The 24,133-nt window shown below is 45.4% G+C and overlaps 4 protein-coding genes and 1 long non-coding RNA gene across 9 annotated transcripts in view; 2 read left to right on the top strand and 3 right to left on the bottom strand.

Annotated features, from left to right (window-relative positions):
* LOC6599082 (chromodomain-helicase-DNA-binding protein Mi-2 homolog) overlaps nucleotides 1-14,861 on the bottom strand; it is a 29,221-nt gene extending 14,360 nt beyond the window's left edge. For both annotated transcript variants that reach the window (XM_026993209.1, XM_026993210.1), the window contains exon 1: nucleotides 14,784-14,861. In XM_026993209.1, coding sequence (XP_026849010.1) covers nucleotides 14,784-14,820 — 37 coding nt within the window. In that variant the 5' untranslated portion in view covers nucleotides 14,821-14,861. The remainder of the gene's footprint in view (nucleotides 1-14,783) is intronic.
* On the bottom strand, nucleotides 30-14,048 carry LOC113566653. 3 transcript variants are annotated; one of them, XR_003409175.1, is made up of 5 exons: nucleotides 13,937-14,048; nucleotides 3,207-3,348; nucleotides 2,801-3,141; nucleotides 2,689-2,717; nucleotides 30-325 (listed from the first exon to the last, which is right to left on the bottom strand). It is a non-coding gene; the product is annotated as an uncharacterized LOC113566653 (long non-coding RNA). The 3 variants fall into 3 exon arrangements; XR_003409176.1 differs by having other exon boundaries at nucleotides 13,957-13,973; XR_003409177.1 differs by lacking the exon at nucleotides 13,937-14,048 and adding an exon at nucleotides 13,900-13,931.
* Nucleotides 14,862-15,953: 1,092 nt separating the features above from the next.
* On the top strand, nucleotides 15,954-17,944 carry LOC6599081 (U4/U6 small nuclear ribonucleoprotein Prp3). The gene is made up of 2 exons (XM_002024178.2): nucleotides 15,954-17,046; nucleotides 17,114-17,944. The coding sequence occupies exons 1-2, from the start codon at nucleotides 15,993-15,995 to the stop codon at nucleotides 17,866-17,868; spliced, it is 1,809 nt and encodes a 602-aa protein (XP_002024214.1). The 5' UTR covers nucleotides 15,954-15,992; the 3' UTR covers nucleotides 17,869-17,944.
* Nucleotides 17,945-17,946: 2 nt separating this feature from the next.
* On the bottom strand, nucleotides 17,947-19,069 carry LOC6599080 (exosome complex component MTR3). Its single transcript, XM_026993222.1, has 2 exons — nucleotides 18,891-19,069; nucleotides 17,947-18,826 (listed from the first exon to the last, which is right to left on the bottom strand). Exons 1-2 carry the CDS (start codon nucleotides 19,039-19,041, stop codon nucleotides 17,982-17,984), a joined length of 996 nt encoding a protein of 331 aa, XP_026849023.1. The 5' UTR covers nucleotides 19,042-19,069; the 3' UTR covers nucleotides 17,947-17,981.
* Nucleotides 19,070-19,621: 552 nt separating this feature from the next.
* On the top strand, nucleotides 19,622-22,687 carry LOC6599079 (26S proteasome non-ATPase regulatory subunit 2). 2 transcript variants are annotated; one of them, XM_002024176.2, is made up of 2 exons: nucleotides 19,622-21,613; nucleotides 21,677-22,687. In XM_002024176.2, the coding sequence occupies exons 1-2, from the start codon at nucleotides 19,697-19,699 to the stop codon at nucleotides 22,511-22,513; spliced, it is 2,754 nt and encodes a 917-aa protein (XP_002024212.2). In that variant the 5' UTR covers nucleotides 19,622-19,696; the 3' UTR covers nucleotides 22,514-22,687. The 2 variants fall into 2 exon arrangements, with proteins under 2 accessions (XP_002024212.2, XP_026849037.1); XM_026993236.1 differs by having other exon boundaries at nucleotides 19,623-21,613; nucleotides 21,674-22,687.
* Nucleotides 22,688-24,133: the final 1,446 nt, after the last annotated feature.

Genomic DNA, 24,133 nt, shown 5'->3' with positions numbered 1-24,133 from the left:
GATCAATCGGATGGATGTGCAAACTGTGATTTCAATGTTCCGTTCCTTCTGTGGATGGAGGATGTGCCGTTGCACGGTGAATGGCAATAGGTGAGAGGATGCAGGACAGAACGCTTGGCCAGCCAGTGTTGCAAAATAATGGAAAACCGACCCGTGTGATAGACCAAACGGGTACAAAGGAAGGAAGGAAGCGCACAAATTGGAACGTTGGGACGTCTGGAAGGGTGCTTCTGGAAGATGCGTTGCTTGTTGTTGATGCTGTTGCTTGCTGGTGATGATTGCTTCACTTGATTTTTATTTTCAGTTGTTGTTTTGATTGATGTTTCTGTACAAGTTAACAATGTTTTAGTTTAGTATGTTGTAATCGTAAAATGAATTTCGTTGTTGCTAAGACGTGTAGTTTGACACACACACACATTCGCATATATATATATATATGTATTTATATATATATTGCACTCTCAAAAACACGCACACACACACACACACACGCAGAGAGGTGCACAGATATATTTTCCTCTCTTTTGGCTCTTTAAGCTGAGCTTTGTACAAAAAAAAAAAAAAAGTGTTTTTCTTTCAAATGCAGGCAAGGATCAATAAACGCAACCGCTCCGTATATGTATAGCTGTATTTTGCTTCCTTTTCACTTGAGAATTTCACTTCCGTATGGAAGACATATTTTTTGTATATGTCTGTCTACTTTCAAAAAGAGTCTTCTGGTAGATATTTGCACTCCCAATTGTTGTACTCGCTCTCTTTGCTTTGTATTACTCTCTCTCTCTCTCTCTCTCTCCCTCGCTCTCGCTCTCTCTAGCTGTCCGCCTGTCTGTTTCTTTCGATGTGTGTGCTCTTTGCAAATAACACAATTTCTTTTGTTAAATAATATGGTGTTTTAATTGGGTTAAGGTAGGCGCATGTATGCTCTGCTCTGTTGCTGTTGCTGTTGCTTCTGCTGCTGCTTCTGCAGGCGGACGGTGTGACGGGGGTGTGCTGCTGGTACTGCTTTTGCTGCTGCCGTTACTTTTGTTGTAGTTGTAAAATTCGCTTGTTGAAAGTACCGCAGCGGCAGCGACAGCGACTCCTGCGCCAGGTGCCAACAGTTGTCAATGTATTTGTTTATGCATGTGTGTAGTGCATACACATGTACATATGTAAGAGGTGCTCTCAGGTCAGTCAGCGGCGGCCATAAGCAAAATCAAAGACGACGACGGCAGCAGCAGCAGCAATCAAATCAATGCTGGTCTGCTCTGCTCACACACGTCCGTGACTGCTTTTGGTCTCTCTCGCTCTTGCTTCGGCTCCTTGCCTTGCTTCTGCTTCTGCTGCTGCTGCTGCTGCTGCTGTCACTGTCGATCGCAGCGAGAGCGTTGAAGCGAGACAACTGCTGTTTTGATTGGCTTCTCCGTTGTGTTGTTTTTGTTGCTGCTGCTTGATCTTTTTTCTTTTCGCTTTTTGCTAAAAATCATCTGTGTTTGTACGTTTTTACGATTTTTATATATTTTACTTCTGCCTCTGGCTATGTCTATGGCTATGGCTGTGGCTATGGCTATGGCTCTGGCTCTGGCTCTGCTTATTATATTTTCTTGTCCACATCTATATTAGTTGCACATCGATACATATGTACGTATATATATATATGTATTTCAATATGTATGCACGAATGTATGTGGAGGCCTACATATGTGTGTGTATGTCTTTTACTTTGAACACTCACAACAACGCACACACTCTCACGTTTCAGTTGAAATATTTTGTTAATTTTGAATGCCTTTTAACCACTTTTTTCTCTTTCTGCTATTGATGTATGCGTGCGTGTATTTCACATGTATTTCGCTTTACACTTTTACTCAAGACATTTTCGGTTTTGGAATTCTCGTATTTCTATCTCTGTTTGTACTTGGCACTGGAATTTTCATATATTTCTTTATTGCTAACGTTCCGATTCACATTTATTTACACGTTTCACTCGGTTCCCAATGATTTCTTGTGTTTTATTGCAGTTTATTTGCCTTCTTTTGTATGGGATCGGGGGGCTGTATGTGAGTCCCAAGGTATCTTAATCAACGTACAAAAGGTATCTGCTAAATGAAATCGAAACGAGTTGCTTTCAAGTGGTTGCCCGTCGCCGTCGTCTGCTCTCCTCTCCTCCTCTTCTCTGCTCTGCTCACTGTGCACTCGTTTATTACACCGCTCACTCCGCCCCGTGGCCGCTGTGGCCAGGCGACAACGAGTGCGACGGAGCAGATCACTGATGTCGAGGTGGCTCTCTCTCTCTCTCTCTCTCTCTCTCTGTCGCTCTTCTCTCTATCTTTTGGCTCTCCCTCTCTTAGTGGGCTCTCGTTAGGCCATGTATTAACGTACGTACGTGCCTTGTATCACTTGCTGTCTTTCGGCCACAGCTCTGGCTCTGGCTGTGGCTCTTGCTGTTGTTGCTTTTGTTGTAAGTGAAGCGTGTGGAGCAAAGCGAAAAACGAAAACAAGTTTGCGATTTAATGTGCGCACTTGGCAATGTCTTAGCCAGAAACGTTGCCCGTTAGACAGGAGAAGGCCTGTTCTCTTTTCTTAACGACTCTCTTACGCCTGTTCTCTTGTGTAGTCTGCATGCGTGCATGTGTGTGTTTGTGTGTGTGTGTCAGCGCACGTCTTAGCAAAAATATGACAAAAAAAAAATTGAAACAAATAGCTTACTTTATACGTGGAACAACTGCAGTCGGGGTCTAGGTGCAGGTACAGAATATGAAAGAAAATATTTCAGCTTAATAACGAAAAGTAAACAAGGACAATGCACTTCTGTACTTACAATGGGATATTCTAGAAAAATGGATATTTGTTGTATTGCTTTTTTGTTGTTGGAACAGCTGTTCTGCCACCTGTATGCCCCCACACACGTCACACGTAGTAGTTTCGCTCTCGCTCTCGCTCTTGCTCTCTCTCTCTCTGCGCAGATTCCCCAACAGCAGCACAGCAACTATCCCAATCAGCTGTTGCTCGCTCGCTCTCGCCCTCTCGCTCACTGCCTGCTTAGGCTCCACAGAGCAGTGTTGGAAAGTGCGATGGGGAGAGGTGCTTTAAGCTTTCAAATGGGACGACGGACGCTTTTATTGGGGCTACTGCAGCAGCTGCGGCGACTGTTGGTCTTGTCTATAAAATTGTGACCAACTTTAGTTTAAAATCACGTTTATGGCATATTTAGAATTGTTTCGTACTTATTTTTGGGCTTATTGTAGTTGCTTGATTGTTGGATTACTGTGCCTTTGCTTGTCGTCGTCCTCTTTGATTTCTGCTGTTACGTTTTGATTCGTTTCTTGTTGTTGGAATATTGCAATGTTCTTATTTTCACTTTACACTCTGATAAGAAAAAGCACCTTTTGTTAATTTTTCTATTTAAAACACTTGTGAATTTCCACTTTTGTCTTTTTTTCCAGCTCCGCTCCACACATCCGCTTCGTACTCCCACTTCCGTAATTCTCCTTTACTTTACTGTTTATTTCGCGTTACGCGGAGCCTAACGATCATACGTTTTGAAAAACTCAGCTGTTTTATGTTTACGTTGCAGGCCCACTACGTAGGCTCTCGCTACTCTCTCTCACTCTCTTGTCGCTGACTCTCTTAAGGCGCTCTTTGGGAAACGAACACACGAAAAAGAGTGCAGACACTCGCTCCGTCATATTTCTTTTGCATGTGGTTGGGGGGTTGTGTTCACTTTTGACATTTTTGCATACGAAAATTTTCCGCTTTCAGGTAGATTTACCGTAGCGGGTGCTCCCTTTTGCATGTGTGTGTGCGTTCACATTTTTGTAGTGTCTTCGTTTTGTTCGTGCTTGGTCGTGTTGTCTGTTGACGTTTTCGTCTACCGTTGTGACTGCCGACTCTCTTGGTCTATGCTCTCTTCTGGCCTGGCTGGGCTTATCTCAGTTCTGTTCTGCCTTCCCCCACACACACATTCACACCGTTGTACCTGCAAATGTTTTGCAGTGTGTTTGTATTCAACAATGAAACTCTATTTTTGTTTCGTTTATTACTTCTTTTTTTTGCCAGTGGGTAAAACAGTCAAGGGCGCACGCACACCTTGCTGCTCTTCAACTGGGACTTCCCGTCGTGGTGGGGAGGAAGGAAGCAAAAATGTAGGGGGTAGGCAGGTATCTGGAATCGCCAGCACGAGCAGATACCAAAAATAGAAAGGAAGAGAGAGAGAGAGAGGCAGAACTGATCACATAAAGTGACTGGTAAGGAAACAAGGGATCTCCGGAAGCACCACAACAACTTTTTCCTTTGAAGAATCTCCCCTCTGTTTTCCCACAAGGATGCACAGAAACAGCCCACTTTTAAATAAGCTCACACACACACACACACACACACACAAACGAAACTATCCAAAGCAGCAGCAACCCCACTTTGTCAAGGTAAAAACTTTATGAACTCATTTATACATACATACATACATAAATATGTACAATGTCGCGGCTGTGTGTTCGTGCCTCAGTAGTAACAAATTTGCAGTCAACTCTAAACAAATTAGCTAAAACCAAATACAAATACAACAAACGCGAAAACGAAACAAAGAGAGGAGCACCACAGCAACAGCAGCAGCAGCAGCAGCAGCAACACAATTTCAAGTTTCGTTTGGCTACAACAACAGGAACAACACAAAATGCCGCTTAAATAGCATTGAGAGCCGCTGAACGACGAAAGGCCAATGCACTCTCCAAGCAAGGGAGAGGGAGAGGTGTATGAAGAAGGATAAGCCGAGGGAGAGAGAGAGAGAGAGAGAGAGACGGAAGGCCAAGGATAAGATAAGGGAGCGAGTAAGAAGGACAAACATCAGAGGGAGGGAGCACTAAGGCCAAGGATACGCAGGCAGGCAGAGGAAATGCACACAAGTACAGGAAAAGAAAGAAAAAAAATACTCGTATGTATGGCGGAGCAGGACGACTTGTTCAACAGCTGGCCCGCAGGCAACAGGAGCCGAGCGCGGCCATCAACCACCGCCACACAATAAAACAATACTCGCACATAAATGGAAACTTTAATAAAATACAATACGTGAGAGTATAGGAATGGAATGCTCAAAAGAAAACTGGAGAGGGATGGAGATGCATTCTCATGAATAAATGTATGTACAAACATACGAACATACATATATTATATACGTATCTACATACATACATATGTATCTCATGGGTGAAAAATAGATGAAGCAGCTGTCAGCTGTGTGGAATAATTTTCTTTGTACTGTTCCCCTGTGCAGCGATTCTTTGACACTGCAACAACAACAACAGCAACAACCACATGAAGAAGAAGAAGAATACGAAGAAGAAGAGCTACTCAAACCACCGATAACAATGTCAAATGAATGAGGAAGTGAGACAAAAACAAAAACAAGGTTTAGTAATAAGAAGGTAAGGCAGCTCTAGCAATGGGTCTCGGTCTCTCTTTATAAATAGTACCATAATCGGTTTCACTTGTGTGTTGTGTCGGAGCGAGAGGACGAGAGACTGATAAATCATGGCAGAAGTTACGGGGTTACCACACACACACACACACATACACACACGCAGGCACGCATTCCCGACCCACCAGGGCTGCATGCAAAAATGCGACCAAAATGCTATCTAACCACTTTGAATGGGACTGGCTTATCACTGCACGTGTCTCGGCTGGAAACGTGGTGCCAATGCAAGATGCAAGCCATTGGCCAAAACTTGGGCATTGTATTGGCTGATGTTATCATAGGACAAGATGATCTGGCAGCCCTGCCAGACTTTGCACCTACTATTAAAAAATAACAGTGCTTGAAATGCAAGCGACAACGGCGACAGCTGAGAGCAATAACGGCTTCGGTGCTAAGTACAAATGTGTGTTTTTGAGTACTACACATGCATATGTTCATGTGCGCACGCAAGTATGTGTGAAGTGAATAATCAATTGCCAGAGCAGATAATGATGGCAAACAGAATGGAAAGGGGACGTACACAGAGGGGGACTGTGACGAGGACGGCCGCCTTATTGGTAATTGCCCACACGGGAATCCCAAATGCCTTGGACATTGTACATATGTATGTACATACATGTGCACATATACAAATATTTCTGTTGTGTGTGGTTTTCCCCATTATGGTGCATTTTCAAAACGCATACACATGCCCCAGCAGGAAAGAGAGGGTAGAGAGAGAGGGGGAGAGCCAACTTTTCACACATGCACACACACGCACACACTTCTGTTTTATATAATAAAATGGCAATATTTTAAATTTTATCTTCAGCGCTAAGCTATTTATAGTCCAGAAATGACAGCCAACAACAAAAACATCAGCGGCAGCACCCACAAATGCCTTCTCTGCGTGAGCGTATATCAGAGACAGAGACTCTCTTACTCACTCTCTCTCTCTCTTTCCCTGTGCGTGTATGTGAATCACACAACAACAAATTGAGTAAGGAAATATTTTATGATGAAAAATAAATATTTTATATAAAAACAAAAAGGTGTTAAATGCCGTCGTCTCGCACATGCGATTCGATTCTCAGCTTGGTTCCGACAATTGCATATTATCCCCGTTAGAGGTTATTAACCGTTAGATGCCATCAAAAGAAACACTGCCCGTTGCCGACACGAAGAGAAGAAAGCTTACAACAGATTAGGGATGCACGATTAAGTATGTAATAAAACATATCGCATTGCCGAGTATCGATAGCACCTCATCAAGTATCGACATGGAGAATGTTTCATAGATTCGCCACAAATATTCGAATTAAGCGTGCTTCTAATTTCAAGTTCAACAATCGAAAGCAATAAACAAATACATATACATATACAGATATACAAATAAATGCCTTTTCATGAAAAATCCGTCTTTCTATCGTTCGGAGAAAAAGCACAGCCTGATATTAATCAGTAACAATTTATTTTGTTTCCCAGAATAATAATAAAAACCTATGAGACAAGCGGCAGGCATATCCTAAGCTTCTTGGAGCGCTGAACTCTGACGCCTTTGGCAAAATAAAGACAACAGAATACGGGGCAACAACAACAAAAAAAAGAAGAAAAAAAGGAAGGTACACTGAACTTGTGGCCCCATGAAAATGAACGACAGACAGCCCCGAGAACTCTCTCTCCCTCTCTCTCAAGACATCCAAAGAATCGACACAACAAATGAACCGTGTTCGTTCAATGACCGATTTGAAACATATCCAGTTCGAAGCGATCAGATCATTGCATAATTCAGAATGTGCTTCTTTAACAACAACATCAAACCACAGCCAAATGTTAAACGGAAATGCGTAATTCAAGCGTTCCCTGGCCTCTATCTCTCTTTGAAATAGACATACGAAAAGAGTAAAGGAGAAGGAATTGAAATCGGAAAAACATTGACCGTGAATCGGCATAAATCGGAATTTCAACATACACATATCTGGATCTGGGGGCACACACACACACACACACACACACACTACTTCAGATTAGATTAGTAATGTTCGGCGGGTTGCGTGTGGGTCTCGAACTTATTTACGTGGACAGAGTGTTATCTGTTAATTTGAAAGCCGCAACTAAAACAACAAAAATTACCGCACTTAATCGATGGTGCGGGATGGATGGGCTGGTTGGATAAAGAAAGCTTTTAGCAGCTGTTTCAGCCAAGAAACCACTTTGGAATTAGTGTGTGTGTTTTTTCTACGAAGCTTTGTTTTAATGAACCTGACCTGAGCCCCTGCTCCACTGGGGCTCCACCGTCAGAGAATCTGGTTTTCGTCGAAAAAAAAAAATATAAAAATCGTCAATAAAAAGCAATTTGAATTTAATCAGAAAACGGCACGATGAGGAGGATATGAACAAAAAAAAAACTACCGGCACACGTTTCCCCATTCCTTTTTTCAGTAAGACACATATTTTTGGGGGCATGGCGAGGTTCGCGAAGAGATCCTGTTGACATTTTATATGGAGCAGGATTGCAAAACAAATATCGATAAACGGATGATGTCCAGGGCTCAAAGGGAGCCACAATATATGGTGTAGTATCTCCAGCTTTGTGAGAAACCAATTTGGGTCTACCACTAATAGTGGGTCAATTAACGAGCCGAGCCAAGCCAAGCCAAGCGGCGGAATACCAGAATTAAGAAAAGTCCCCCCGAATGCTTCTTCTTCGCTGTCCGTCCCCCCCACACACATCTTGTGTGTTGCTAACCTAACTGGTCTGAGAGTTGAGTTTATCGGTTGGCTTTTTAAACAATTTAAATAAAGTCAAGCTGTTTTTGTTTTTCCCAAAAGCAAAACTTAAATAAATTTCAAATAAAAAACTTTTTATATGTGTTTCGTAACGACAAAACACACACACAGGCGGCCACAAAGCCGCAAAGTACGATATCTTCTGCTGCTGTGTGGCGACTGTGGCTGTGGCTGTGTCTGTGGCTGTGGCTATGGCTGTTGACGCGCACACAAATACATATGCATGCTAATCAACAACACCCAAAAAGCTAAAAAGCCCCGAGAGCCAATGGAAAACCCGATACTAAACATGGTCCGGGTGAGGCGGATGGAGAGGCGGCGCGGCAACTAGAAGGCTTCGAAAGACAAGACCAGGCCGGGCCGGGCCGGGCCAGGCCAGGCCAGGCCAGGCCACTCCAAGACAGAGATTCGATTCGATTCGATTCGATTCGAGAGTGAGCGGCGGTGGTGCTGCCCGAAGCGTTCGCGTTCGAAAAACTTGTCTTCCCAGATTCAGTTTTGATTTCTTCTTATTGGATCAGAGGCCAGAGACGAAACGATACGAGACGACAACACCAAAAACAAAAGCCACAAAACAGCAACAGTGTTGGCAATTTGGAACTGGACTAAAAACGGACTTGAAAGAAACCACACCAACCCAACGAACCAACCAACAACAGCAACAAGCAACAACCGACTGGTATTTCCCTCTCTGGGGCTTGTTATGAATTTGTTGCTGTTGGCCGTGTCTTTCATTATAAAAAATGAATATACATTTTGTATATGCCTGCGTCTCGTCTCGCATATAGGCACGAGTATATGGAGGCTATATCTTTTCGAAAATGACTGAAGGTCAGACAAAACCAGCAGTGTACAATCAACTTTTTAATATTTCATTTAAAAATCTATATATTAAATGACTCTTTCATGGGATGCATCCCAGAGTTGAAGTTTGCTTTAAGCGTTTACGTTTCGCTTCCAGTAAAACGTTCAAATTCAATTGCAACAAATTTGTCATGGCTTTGCCACCCCCACTTATCACTGGTACTCGTACACGTACTCGTACTCGTACTTGTACTTGTACTTGTAGTAGTGATTGCTAATTGAACTTCCGTAGAATTCCGTGGATGCTTTCGCAGAACGTCATCAGTGTATGGCCATCACCTTGCCTTGTGGCTTGTGCCTTGTACCTTGTGGCTTGTGGCTCGGCTTGTCTAATGCCGTAGTTTCCGGTGTGTTCCGGTGTCTGTTTTTTGTGCTGCTAATGGAACTGGGGGGTTCACAGATCTTTCCTTCCACTACAGTCCACATATAGGTAGGAAATACCAGGATATATGTATGTATGTAGCTATCAGGTAGTCACAAGAAAGGACCGACAGACGAACTCAAGTTGCGCTTGGGTCCGCTTGCTGGGTGTTGGGAGGTGGTTGAAAGAGTGCACCAAAAAGACAAAGCCGAAACTCAACCCACAACGAACCATAAAAAAAAAACCTCAAAGCGGTGCATGTGAGAAATGAAAGATACGAAAAATTATATAAACATTATAGGCAAGAGCGTGAGTACGACGACGACTAAAGCAACCGCAAAACAACAAGTACAAGACCAGAGCTACAACCATACAACCGCACAACTACAAAGATATGTAACAAGAGGCAGGCTGGTGGCTGGTGGCTGTTGGCTGTTGGCTGGTGGTGGCAGAGACACAAACCATACCACGAATACCAGACCAGACCAGACCAGACCAGAGCTCTCTCGGGGTGTGCTGGCTGTCAACTACTTTTGCTTTTGTTGTGCCTCTGCCCTGTCTCTTGGGTTGGTAATTTTAATGTTGGTTGTTTTTTTTGTCGGTTTTATTTTCTGGTTTCTCAGCCCCGCGAGACGAGAAACTATGCCAAAGTTAACGACGGATTACAATAATCAAAATACATACGGGTACGTGCACACGTACACACGCACACACACACACATACACACATACACACATACAGGGGCAGCAAAGTGGTGGCAATGGCGTTCGTTGGCAACAATTATGCACCTAGTCGCTACGCTACCAAGCTAAGCCAGAGTGAAGTGACAGCTTGCAGCACTAGCAGCTAATTGGCTAATTAGACAGCACTGGTAAAACAAACGATTTCGATTACATGTGCCAAAAAAAAGCATCGATATCGAGATAGTGCGGACAAACAACACAAGTTCGACGCAAACAATTTTGTGTACGGTGCGGTGCGGTGCGGCCATAAAAGCTTTTCCACCCTACCTTGCCACACGGCACACATCGGTGCTGTACACACCCAGAAACAGAAAATAGAATAGTTACCCATAAACCTATTTACGGTAACAATTTAACAGCAAAAAATGAGGAATTGTCATGACAAAAGTGGAACCCCCGATACCAATTACAATTAAGTTAACCAATTAAAAACAAAAAGCACCCCACCGAGTGTTCTTGTGTGTCGCGAGAGGCGAGTGGTTCCGAGAAACGGAAACCACAACGGACGGCAACCGATACGAAACGAACGGCATTTCATTTGCCATAAGACCATTTATGTTTTTTGACATTTTCGCTTGGTACGCGCTACGCTCAGATGCGTAAACATTTACATATGAAAATATTAATGACCTTCACTTTCGCCTCCTCCCCTCCTCTCTGGTCGAGTCGCCTCTCGGTTGATATGCAGAAGGGGAGGGGGTGTGGTCTCCAGAAAGAGAGCATCTCAGCCAGCGAGCCATAGCAACAAAGCACAGTTACATGTGTACTGCTCAATGATATCAGTAAAAGCGATCTTGCATATGTGGGTGTTCTGCCCTGCACACATGTGCATTGAATGTATTCAAATAATTAAACTCGTATATAAAGAGTACATGAAAGATTTATGTACATGAGAATGTATCGCAACTTCCAAAATATCAATTGATGTATGAACTTTGTCACGATGTGCATGCGAAGGTGGTTTCAGTGGGCGACGAATAATCTGAAACAAAATACATACAACACTCAAGCGAAAAAAACTGAAACGCGGCCTGCCTGGCCTTCCCTCTCCACCGCTGCTCGTGATCGAGCAACAGCACAATTACTGTAAATAGGTAGAAAAAAAGACAGCACAAACAACGAGCAGTTGCACAAATATTGAAAAGCACACATAGAGAAACAACAGGAACGGAACAGACACAGATAGACACACGCAAAAGGTATTACAGTAATCAATGTCAAATGCTGCCGATTTCATTTGTGTGCACAAAAACAGCAAAATATGCCCGACAGTCTGCTTATTGTGATTTTATAGTTGTGGTAGTACGGCCACACCAACACCACTACCAGCGTTTTAAAAGAGCGAAAAAAAAACGCGTCAAATGTCAAAATGAAAAGAACAGCAGCAACAAATACCATATGTATATGTATAAAAAAAACCCCCATCAATAAATTGAGTGTTCTATTTGGGAGAACGATTTCCAAGCGAAAATAATATTTACATTTCTTATTTGAGCTTCATATAGTTTTGTAGATTTTAAGAGCAAGTAAACTTTTCGAAATGCCAGCACACAAACACACACACACACACCCATACATTTTGACACACACATGCGGATATAAAAAAGCACCACTTGTTGTTGGCATGATTAAATGTAATGCGTGCGAGTGTGACGGCACGTTGTAGTTTCGTGCTCGCGTTCGCAAAAGCAAGGTAAGATCGAGACACCAACACTACACACACACACACACACCTGCAAGCAGTAAAGCAGCTCTCATAAACACAGACACAATATACTTTCACTTCTTGTATTGAATTTTATTTCTGTTGGCGCCACGTTGTTGTTGTTTCATATCATTTTTGAGTACGATACGTATATGCAAGTGGATATTTATACGTGCCTGTCCCTCGGCAACAGCCAAATGAATAAATAAATGGGTGGCTAGAAAACCTTTTGTGTTCATCTTTATTACGAGAAAATCAAACAAACGGCAAGCAGTTTCAACAGAAGGTCCCAGGTCCCTAGCATTGCGAGCCCATCTACGCAAGTCCAGGGCGCAGCGTACGTAAGCAGCAATCTCCTAATACGTCATAGAAGCTCTCTACCTCCTCTTCCTCTTCCTCCTCCACCCTCTCTCTAGTTCCCTTGCATTACTGCACAAAATAGTGGCACTCGACCACACACATACGCACACACTAGTACTTACACCTACAAACAGCAAGCAAGTTCGCTCGAACTCTCTTTCTCTCTCGCACCAACTGTATTTCCATCTCAATTGCTGTTGTTGTTTTTGTGCAATTTATGCAATGTCGCATTACTCGATTGTTTACTTTTAAGAGACAATGACTAACCATAAATTATGAAAAATAAATTGCGGTTTGTTTGTTTGTCATTCATGTACGGGTGCAAAAATAAACACTTTCATCATCTGGTTAACACATGCTTTCTGAATATTTTATTAAATATAGGTTAAAAATGAATCAAAACCGGCAATGGGTGAGAATTGGTTCAAACGAAGCGCTCCAATGTTGGTGAAATCAAAGAGAAGTCTTGGATTGGATTTCTTTGGAATGCTGAAGTTGCGAAATGAGAGCCGACGCGCGACGGCGAGACGACAAGAGACAACCAACGCGAGCAAGTGGGCCAGCTAGCCAGTCATGCGGGGGAAGGGGGACGAGGAATGGGGAAGGAAAGAGAGCTCTCTAACGTCACAAATAGGGAGGCGGCTACATCATCCATTTATTTTCAATACATATGTATGTACATATATACATAAATCGATGTTACTTAGCGGGTAAACAAACAACCGTACAAGGATAACGCCACTAAGGCAGAAAATCTAATTAGAACGAGCGAGTCACACCAGCAATAGCAACAAACAAAAGTTTAATGTTAAAATTAGACGCACACCTCAGCTCCTCTCCCGCTCCCTCCCACGTTTTTGCTCTAGGATAACTTCTACACTCGCACACACATTCATGTACATGCATATACATACATATAGACGCACGCCCACAATGCAACAGCTTCGAGAATGAGAAGCAAAAAATGGGGGCAGGGACAGGCTGAGGGCAGGCAGCAGACAACGGGAACAGCTGCGAGTGAATTAACATAAATTCTATGCAAAATTGGGGTTGATAATATTGTTGTTACATGGCGGCGGCGACATATTGTTTATTGGTTTTCTGCTACATTCCAGCAATTTCCTTGCCAGGCTCTCTCTCTCTCTCTGTCTCTCTCTACTTCTTCTCTCTTCTTTTCTCTGTCAATGCTGCTTCTTACTTGTGTGTTGGCATATTTTGGTTAAGTGGTTTTTTTCTGTATTTTGTACGGTAGCGGCACTTTTTTGAAAGTTGATTTTACTATTTCGTTTGTATCATTATTTAAAAATGTAGTTGAAACGCGTAAAATACGTTTTCGATGGTATTTTTTAACTTATTTTTTGTAGTTCGTTCAGAGTCGGGTCGGGGCGACGACAGACGGCGACGTTAGCTGGAGCGCGCGTGCATAACACGCACACATACAGACACATACACAAAAAGTGGAGAAATCAATCAAGAGTGAACAGAGCACAGCCGGAAGGGGGGCGGGGAGCACCGTGTGGAGTGGAAGGAAAATCACATATGTATATTCAGCAATGTAAATGCGACAAAATTTTCACGCATCTTTGTTCCGTTCCGTTTTGAGCATATGCATTATATTTTTTTTCGCTTCTTTTTCTTTCTTACACAATATTTCTGATAATTTTCAGATTTTTGCACTCACTTCTAAACTATTTTACGCACTGGATTTTTCGGTTAACACTTAATTGAGCCGCTTGCAAACGATGCTGTTACGATTAATGCACGTATTTCCCTTAAACTACAATTCTTTTTATAATTAATAGTGTAATCTGGTTCAACAAAAAAAATTCAGAAAATCACGTCATGGCTGCCACGTCCAAGCAACAATGAAATGAATGTAAGTGGTTGCCCTCTTCGGGCTCTGGATTTCGGCCGTTTTCAAATACGGTCCTACTGTTATCGCAAAACGGTAACACCGCGACTGGTATTGCGTCCGTGTTCGTATACGGCCATACTGCGACTATACAATTTAATCGAAATAAAATATACCAAAATCAGATGATAATCTAATATATAGTCCTTAACTAATAAATGGCTTGGGTGGGAACAAGTTCACACATGATTTTGTGCATGTAATAAAAGTTTTACACGCCGATAGAACAAAACAACCGCACAGAACGCAGAACAGATGTTTTGTTGTGCGAGCGGGACGGCTATACGTGTCTTGCATTGGCGAAACGAGAGAATACAAAAATGCAATAATAAATTTGTGTAGAATGAAGGAGGCGCAAAACCGAAGAAAAACGCGCCACACACATCAAATATTTCACAAGATTTGTTGTAACATAAATCATTTCGATCGAATGCTGCGAGTCAAAATTTCTTATTGGCATTTTCGACCATAACAAACAATAATAATAAAGGGGCATGGGGGTGTATGAAACGCACGCTGCGCGGCATCGCGGCTCTTGAACATGACCACGGTTCTCAGATTCTGAGCAACCAGAAATTTTCAACTCATCAAATGTAGACTAAAACAATGGACTTACCCTGAAAATTATCGTCGTTCTCTTCCTCCGATGCCATGCTTGCAGCTTAATGCAACTTTTAAGCTATTTATCCACACTATAATCGTCTTATTTCCACAACAATTATTTGAGCACACACAGACACGACGAGAAAAAAAATAGACAAGTTGCAAGCGGCTTTAACAAATATGGCGGAGCGGAGAGCGAACAAATATACGGTCTGACCCTCGGAAATATACCAAAATATACCTTAAATATACCGATGAAAAAACGAACTTAGCCCACCTAAGCCCCCGTTATTTAAACAGGATAACAACTTATGTTAAACCGGAAAATAATACTAATAATGATATTAGTAATAGAATTTACTCTTATAGGTGCATCCTATCCTTTATTTTTTCTTTCAAAAAAATACCACGATATCTCTTGGGAAACCAATCCCAAGAAACGGCTTTCGGTACTCTCGATTGGATAGACTGGTTATTTTGTTTGCTCAAACGTTATTTTCTGTAACCGATCCATAATGATGAGAATTTAAAGCTCACCAGTCAAGTAGAAAATATTTTAATTAATCGGAATATCAAAAAAGATGTATATACGGTATATTTTTAAAATGAAACGGTATATTTTGTTATATTTCTCGGACGGTATATTTTATCGATAGGTTACAAATAGAAACCAATCAAACCATCGAAAATGGCACCACTCGATAGTTTTGGATAGAAAGGTCTTTTAAGGGCTATTTTTCAAGCAAAATTAAATAAATCCTTATTTCTTATATCGGGGATCTTATATGGTGGCAAGGCTGATTGCTGAGCGATCTTCAAATATCAAAAGCCTTTTTTTTATTTCTCTTGCAAAAAAAAGCAGACCTGCCTGCCAACATTTGAACCTTGAACTATTTATATGCGATCGTGCTACTTCTAAAAAAGATAACTATGCGCTTGAATTTGAATGTATAAAAGGATCTGCAAGATTTTCGGTTGACACCACTGCACTTTTCAAAATCAAAGTAGAGAAGGGGAAGCGACCGATAAGAGCTCGATAGTATCAAGACAATCGATATTATCGATAGTGCCATCGATTTTTGACACCTCTACCGAGTAAATATATTTGGCTCCGCGTGTGACCCTATGCGTTTTTTTTAATACCAATAAAACGCGAGAGGAATGTGCAAAGTTTTTGGTAAATAATTTTTACTTTTTAGTCAGACCAATTTAATTGCGAATTATGTCGTCCATTATAACGCGCAAGGATGGCGACAGCGAAGAACAGAAATTGGCGAAAAAGCGCGCTGCTGCGTCTGTAGCCGTGCCTGGGGCGGACGGCGTCGAAGCGCCGAAGAAATCTCGCTTCGATGTCAAGGAAAAAAACGGCGATGAGCTGCTTCCGACCATCACAGCCGCCGCCGCAGCCTCTTCGCTTAGCTCCACGCAAATCAAGCTGATGATGGCGCATGCCCAGCGCGAAATCGAGGAGCGTAAAAGAGCCTTGAGCAACCTGCGGGACAAGGATCCCCTACTAGCATCTGTCCCTTCGATTGGTATGCCCGTTGCCATGGCAGCACAGGCGCTATCCAAGAAGCCGACCCCCGAGGATGCGGACAAGGCCAGAAAGATCGCAGAGCTGCAGGCCCAGATACGTGCCAAGCTAACGGGCAATCTGGCCAACCTCATCCAACCCACAGCCGTGGCGGCTGCCGCTGCAGCTGCTGCCCAGCAGCAGGAGCGTCCCAAGCCGCTCATTCTCGACGATGAGGGACGCACCGTCGACAAAAGCGGACGAGCTATTAACATACCCACGGTTACGCCTACACTCAAGGCCAATATACGGGCAAAGAAGCGCGAAGTGTTCCAGCGTCAAGCGGGACCCAGCGAGCGTAGCGGCGAGGGTGCGGCCGGCTCTACCCAGGACGATGCCATCAAGTACTTTGACGACCGCATCGCCCTAAAGCCGACGGTGCGGAACAAGCGAATGCTGCGCTTTCACGAGCCCGGCAAGTTCCAGCAGCTGGCCGAGCGGATGCGCATGAAGAGCCAGCTGGAGCGGCTGCAGAACGAAATATCGCAGATAGCCAGGAAGACGGGCATCTCGTCGGCTACAAAACTGGCGCTGATTGCCCCCAAGCAGGACATGCCCGACGATGTGCCGGCCATGGAGTGGTGGGACTCTGTTATCCTCACACAGGATCTGCAGACGCTGGACGAGGGAAGCGGTAAGATAAGCATACGCCAGACGGCCATCAGCAACCTCATCGAGCATCCCACTCAAATGAAGCCGCCAAGTACGTTACAAACACTCACTCCCATTTCCATGTCGTAAATACAATTAACAATGTTCCGCCTTTGCAGATGAGCCGTTGAAGCCGGTTTATTTGCCCGTATTCCTCACCAAGAAGGAGCGCAAGAAGCTGCGCCGCCAGAATCGTCGTGAGGCCTGGAAGGAGGAACAGGAGAAGATACGCCTCGGACTAGTGGCACCGCCGGAGCCAAAGTTGCGCATTTCGAATCTGATGCGGGTGCTCGGTTCGGATGCCGTTCAGGATCCCACCAAAATGGAGCAGCATGTGCGCGAGCAGATGGCCAAGCGGCAGAAGGCGCACGAGGATGCCAACAATGCCAGGAAGCTGACCAGCGAGCAGAAGAGCGAGAAGAAGCAGCGCAAGCTCAAGGAGGATACCAGCTGCGGCGTCCATGTGAGCGTCTATCGCATACGCGACCTACAGGACAATCAGAGCAAGAAGTTCAAGGTGGAGACGAATGCCAAACAGCTGCAGATGACGGGCACGGTTGCCCTCTTCCGCGACTGCTGTGTCGTGGTGGTGGAAGGCGGTCCCAAGCAGCAGAAAAAGTACCGCCGCCTCATGCTGACGCGCATCAAGTGGGACGAAGATCTAGCCAAGGGCAACGATGGCCAGGACGTGCCCAACTCGTGTGTCCTAGTCTGGGAGGGCACCAGCCAGCGTCGTCACTTTGGCGAGATCAAATTCAAGATCTTTCCCATGGAGAAAATGGCGCGCGAGTTCTTTCAGAAGCATCAAGTGGAGCACTACTGGGATCTGGCCTACTCCGGCGCCGTGCTGGAGGCCTCCACGGATCAGCAGTAAGACAAAGTAGCGTTTTAAAGCATTTCGGCCTATTTTTAGCTTGAAAAGTAAACATTTCAATTTGGAGAACAAGTTATATTGATCGTGGGAGCAATATTTATTTGGGGGAAACTTTATCTCTTGACAAATGGATCTTCCTTGATGGTGGATTGGATAAACTCATCTAAGCCCTGCCGCCCGAGTCGCTCAATGATCTCCGCCAAACGCTGGTCTTCCAGGGCGCTCTCGGCCTTCTCGCGGACATCGAGTTCGTGCTGCTCCTTGATGCGTGCCGTGAGGACGCGACGTATTATCTGCCGCAGCGACTTGTTGATGGCGAGGGTGTAGTCGAGCAGTTTTACATAAGTGCCGGGACTGAGATAGCCACACTGCTGGCACTGGGCCAGCTGATCAAAGGTGTCCATGCTGGCAGTGGTGATAAGGCCGTGCTCTTGGGGAGCGCCGGTTGTGGTACTGCTGCTGTTTTCACTGCCTGCCAGCGCGTGGCCTCCCCGATGCTTACGCAGCAGCTCCTCCTCCTTAGCAGTGGGGTTGAGGAACACATTGTCGCGATATATGCACGCCGTGGAGGCCGTGACCAGGTCATAGGTGGAGATGCCGCACTCAACCAGGGCCACGCCGCAGCAGTTGATGGCCGTGCTGAGCAGGCAGCCGTCGTCGTCCAGTATCAGCACTCGGATGTCCAGCTGGAAGTTGAGGAACTCTGTGCGGCAGACAACTGGCTCCAGGGCCTTGGACAACATGCTGCCCAGGTGCTTTTCGCGCTCCGGCACCGACTCGAGCTCCCCGGTGGCAAAGGCCGCAAAGTTCACAAAGCAATTGATGACGCCCATGTTCATGCGGCGGGCGGTGGCGCGCATCAGCTCGTGTGGAGGCGCCACAATGGCCATGACTTTTGTGTTGCCATATTCCATGTAAGCGGAGCCCCGAACTGTTGTCAGAACTCCAGCACGAAGGACTGCATAAAAACATATGGATGGTCAATATAAACAACTTCATTTAATATTTAATTAGACACTTGCATGTTGAACGTGGGCTCAGTTTTTTTGGGTTCTTGCCCGGCAACTCGAGGCTCTCGAAGCCCTCTTCGCAGTCCTTTGGTGTTGTGTATAGATCTTCTGCTATAGTGGCCCCATCCAGCAGGGCGTTTTTTGTTTGTGTTACCCTCAACATTTTGTTTTTCTTGGATATATTTAACTTAATTCATTAATAACAAATGGAAACGTGTTTGAAATCAGAGCTTAAGTGTTGAAAAAAGATTGCAGATTTTGCTTACCCAACACTACGGAATATGGCTGCCTATCGATGTTTGCCTATATTGATGGTTTCCATAGTAATTTTAAGCAAACGATTTAAATCAATTATTCCAATAGATTGCATTTAAATGCTTTTCGCTTATTCTCTATCAAACAATTTCTATTTGGCGCGCACCACTCGCATCCAGTCGATAGTATCGATGGCCGAGCTGCTTTCTTCGAAACGGTTATTGGCTTTTTTTGTTCTCTTCAAATCGGTGAAGGCTCTCTTTTACGCTCTCTTTGAATCAAATCAAAAACGGGGAATATGTTATGTAGAAATTTAATTTGTCAGTATATTTACGGTATATTTTTCAAATGAGACGGTATGTTTCGGTATATTTATGACGATGGGACGGTATATTTGATCGATAAGTCTGCGGTCACACTGTACCAAAAAGCGCTGTGTAATTCAGAAACAAGGAAAAAAAAGATAAAAAAGAGGAACGAAAAGTGAACGCCGCATTTACTGCAAAATCAAAAATTAAACAAGGTTCTCAAACGAAAGTCGTAGAAATATTCGTAGTTGAAACATGACGGGTGAGATTAAGCAGGAGCAGAAGGAGCCGGCGGTTGCCGATCCAAAGGATTTGAAGGCGAAACAGGGAGATTCCAGCGATGACAAAGCAAAGAAAGATGATAAGGAGCAGCCCGAGCTGTCGGACGAGGATCAGCAGTTGCAGGAGGAACTGGAGATGCTCGTGCTGCGTCTGCAGGAGAACGACATAAAGTTGTACCAGCCAGCGCTGGAAATGATGGCTAAGTTGATACGTGCCTCCACCACATCGATGACTTCGGTGCCCAAACCCCTGAAGTTCATGCGCCCCCACTACGAGACGATGAAGACCGTCTATAAACAGATGCCTGACGAGCAGACGCGGCAGCTGTGCGCCGACATTATATCGGTGCTCTCGATGACCATGGGCAGTGGCAAGGATTGTCTGGCCTACAGGTTCCTGTGTGATCGTAAGCAAAAGATCGGCGAGTGGGGCCACGAGTATGTGCGCCATCTGTCCGGTGAGATATCCGCCCACTATCACGACACGACGGGCGACTTCCGCACCCAGCTGATTGAGCTGGTCAAGCAGATTATTCCCTACAACATGGAGCACAATGCTGAGGCGGATGCCTGTGACTTGCTGATCGAAATCGATCATCTGCATTTGCTCAGCGAGTATGTGGACGAGTCGGCCTATCCCCGTGTCTGTTTGTACCTGCAGTCCTGCTATCCGTATGTCCCCGAGCCGGACAACACCATCATACTGGAGACGGCCCTGCAGCTGTCGCGCAAGTTCACGCAGCATACCCAGGCCATGCGGCTGGCCCTGATGCTGAATGACATGGACAAGATTGGGGAGATCTTCAAAGAGCCCAAGGAGCCGGGCATGCAGAAACAGTTGGCCTTCATGCTGGCCCGCCAGCAAATCTGCCTGGAGCTGGACGAGTCGGTGCAGGACTACGATGACCTCATGGAGATCATGTCGAATGCGAATTTGAACAAGCACTTCCTCAATCTGGCCCGTGAGCTGGACATCATGGAGCCGAAGACACCGGAGGATATTTACAAGTCGCATCTGGACAACTCGCGATCGCGTTTCGCCTCCATTCAGGTGGACTCGGCCAAGCAGAATCTGGCCGCCAGCTTTGTCAATGGCTTCGTCAACGCGGGCTTCGGTGTGGACAAGCTGCTGTCCGAGGATGGCAATAAGTGGCTGTACAAGAACAAGGAGCACGGCATGCTATCGGCCACCGCCTCCCTGGGTCTGATCCTGCTCTGGGATGTCGACGGCGGTCTAACCATGATCGACAAGTATCTGTATTCCACGGATGACAACATTAAGTCGGGTGCCCTGCTGGCCTGCGGCATCGTTAATTGCGGCATTCGCAACGAGGTCGATCCGGCCCATGCCCTGCTCTCGGACTACATTGAGAACCAGAACAATTGCATGCGTGTGGGCGCTATCCTGGGCCTGGGCATCGCCTATGCCGGCTCCAATCGCTCCATTGTGATCGACACCCTTAAGACGGTCTTCTCGTTTGGCAGCAACAAGACCTCCGCCAGCGTGGAGATACTCGGCATCACGGCTCTGTCGCTGGGTCTGATCAGTGTGGGTTCCTGCAATTCAGAGATCACCGAGATCCTGCTGCAGACCATCATGGGGTTGACCAAGTCCGATCTCAAGGATACCTACACAAGATTCCTGTTCTTGGGCCTGGGTCTCCTCTATCTGGGTCGTCAAAAGTCCACCGAAGCGGTAATGATGACGCTGGAGGTTCTGGAGGAGCCCTATCGCAGTATGGCGACCACCATGGTGGACATTTGTGCCTATGCCGGCACTGGCAATGTTTTGAAGATCCAGCAGCTGCTGCACATCTGCTCCGATCACTATGAGACTGTCAGCGCCGACGACGAGAAGGAGAAGAGCAAGAAGGACAAGGGCAAGGATAAGGTAGCTCCTTCATTCTTTATCTGTAACTATTTCTAACTATTTTGTGAGTTCCCATTTTAGCAGGACAAGGAAAAGGAGAAGGAGAAAGATAAGGAGCGCGAGAAGGATCTGTCGGCCACACAGGCGATTGCCGTTCTTGGCATTGCCTTGATTGCCATGGGGGAGGACATTGGCGCCGAGATGGCCTACCGCTCGTTTGGCAACCTGTTGCGCTACTGCGAGCCGGCCATTAGGCGCTCCGTGCCTTTGGCTCTGGGCCTGATTTCCGCCTCGAATCCCAAGCTGAACATCCTGGATACGCTGAGCAAGTTCTCGCACGACAGCGATGCGGAGGTGGCACACAATGCCATTTTCGCCATGGGTCTCGTGGGAGCCGGCACCAACAATGCCCGGCTGGCCTCCATGCTGCGCCAGCTGGCCCAGTATCACTCGAAGGATCCCAGCAATCTGTTTATGGTGCGCATTGCCCAGAGCCTGACCCATTTGGGCAAGGGCACCCTCTCGCTGAGTCCCTACCACAGCGATCGCCAGCTGATGAACCCCATGGCAGTTGCCGGACTGATGGCCACGCTGGTGTCGCTGCTGGATGTGAAGAACCTGATCCTCAATCGCTCCCATTATCTGCTTTACACTTTGGTCCCGGCCATGCAGGCCCGCATGCTGATCACCTTCGACGAGGAGCTCAACCAGCTGCAGGTCCCTGTGCGCGTGGGCATTGCCATCGATGTGGTCGGACAGGCTGGCAAGCCGAAGACCATCACTGGCTTCCAAACGCACACAACGCCCGTCCTGCTGGCCATCGGCGAGCGGGCCGAGCTGGCCACCGACGAGTATCTGGCCCTGACGCCGGTCATGGAGGGATTCGTCATACTGAAAAAGAATCCCAATTTTGTCAAATAGAAAGATTCAATCACCGATCATCGATCATCGGATCATCGGATCATCTATTAGTTAAGTTCAGGCGAGAAATTTAAGGTTCAGCAACGTAACACCCCCAACAATATGAAGAACTTGTTTTCTTTTCGGCAATTGCTTTCAAATGTCATTAATAAACAACTATATCTACTTATAAAACATCAATGGAATTGCCCGAAAGGCCCTTCCCAGAGAAGGGAGACAATGCGCTGAGGCTCAGGGATGGCTCACTTTTCGAATTTCGAATTAAGCAGAGAACAGAGCTCTGTATTATATTATGTTAAATATTATATCAAGTGACCCATGAGACATCAAGCCAAAGCTTGTTACGCACGGCTCCCTGACCCTCCCAACCGACTGAGGGGCGCTGCTGCTTGACCAACCCGTCGCTTGCATGCAGGAAGGATTGGTAAGATAATGATCGAGGAAAAATGTAACCAATCTGATCTTAAAGAGCTAGGTATCCTATCCTCGCTCACATATAAGGTGGTACAGGGATATTGGATTATAGGCCGAGCATAAGAACCTCAATTAGAGCAGGCAACCGAATCGATTCGGTTCTCTTTTCTCGCTCACTCTCCATTGGTGAAGAGAACGAGAAAGCAACACACAAATTTGCTGGCTTATTGCATCTCCTTCTGCTCTCTTGCTTTCCAAAGGGGAGGGGGGAGGGATCGATCTCTCAATTTTGCTGGCACTTGTCACCATACCCACCTTACCCACCTAATGACCTATTCGATCAGAATTCTAGAATATTTGATCCGTCTCTCTCTCTCTCTTCCATCTTAAACCAACAACAACCGCTCTCCTCCGACGGGGGCCGCACACTGCACGAGGAAGATTGTGCAGATTCAGCCATCTGCTGATTCAGAGTGATATTCCAGGAGCCTACACACAACATTTGGTTGCTCTAGCTCTTATAGTCTTTGAGACGGACAAACATGGCTGTATCGACTAGGCTGATCAAGAATATATATACTTTATGGGGACGCTTCCTTCTGGGATCCACTTTCACCACAAATATTCTTCGAGTATCGGGTATAAGAAGACGAATGTTTGCACTTGGTTTTCAGTGATTCTGGGTGATCCGAATCTGACTGAAGGCAGGATTCGTAATGATCGAGTATAGCTAGAGACCTGCCCTCTCTAGCCAAATTCCATCTGCAAAGCCGAAGGTATAATAGTGGATTTCTGGTTTCTAGTGGATCGAACAGCGAACTGTGAAGTTTAGTCAGGGCTATCTACATCATCCCTGGTATCAATAATCCCCTAGGATAAGATGGTAATCTTACGCAAAGCACAAAACATGCAGCTGTCATACATACATCGTTTTTCTTGGTTTCTGCATCAGTTTTGGGTTTATTTTCAAAGGCAAGTCTATCAAAATCAGAATCACTCTAAACGTGTATGTATATAGGAGGCAAGCCATCGGCCAAAGCAAATATCAATATCTGCAAGTGGTTTTGGAACGAGCTGAGGATCGCCAAGCTCTGAAAAATCATATCCAATCACGAATCAATCACCCGCACTGCGTGCATTTTGTTTTTGCATTCTCGGGCATTCTCTTTTGCACTTTTCAAATCTGAGAGCAATGGAAGCAAGGAC

This window comes from Drosophila persimilis, unplaced genomic scaffold (genome assembly GCF_003286085.1).
Source record: "Drosophila persimilis strain 14011-0111.01,24,50 unplaced genomic scaffold, DperRS2 tig00000808-arrow-arrow-pilon, whole genome shotgun sequence".
NCBI classification, from domain to species: Eukaryota; Metazoa; Arthropoda; class Insecta; order Diptera; family Drosophilidae; genus Drosophila; species Drosophila persimilis.
Note: the sequence above shows the minus strand (reverse complement) of the source record. Positions and strands in the feature narration are given on the sequence as shown.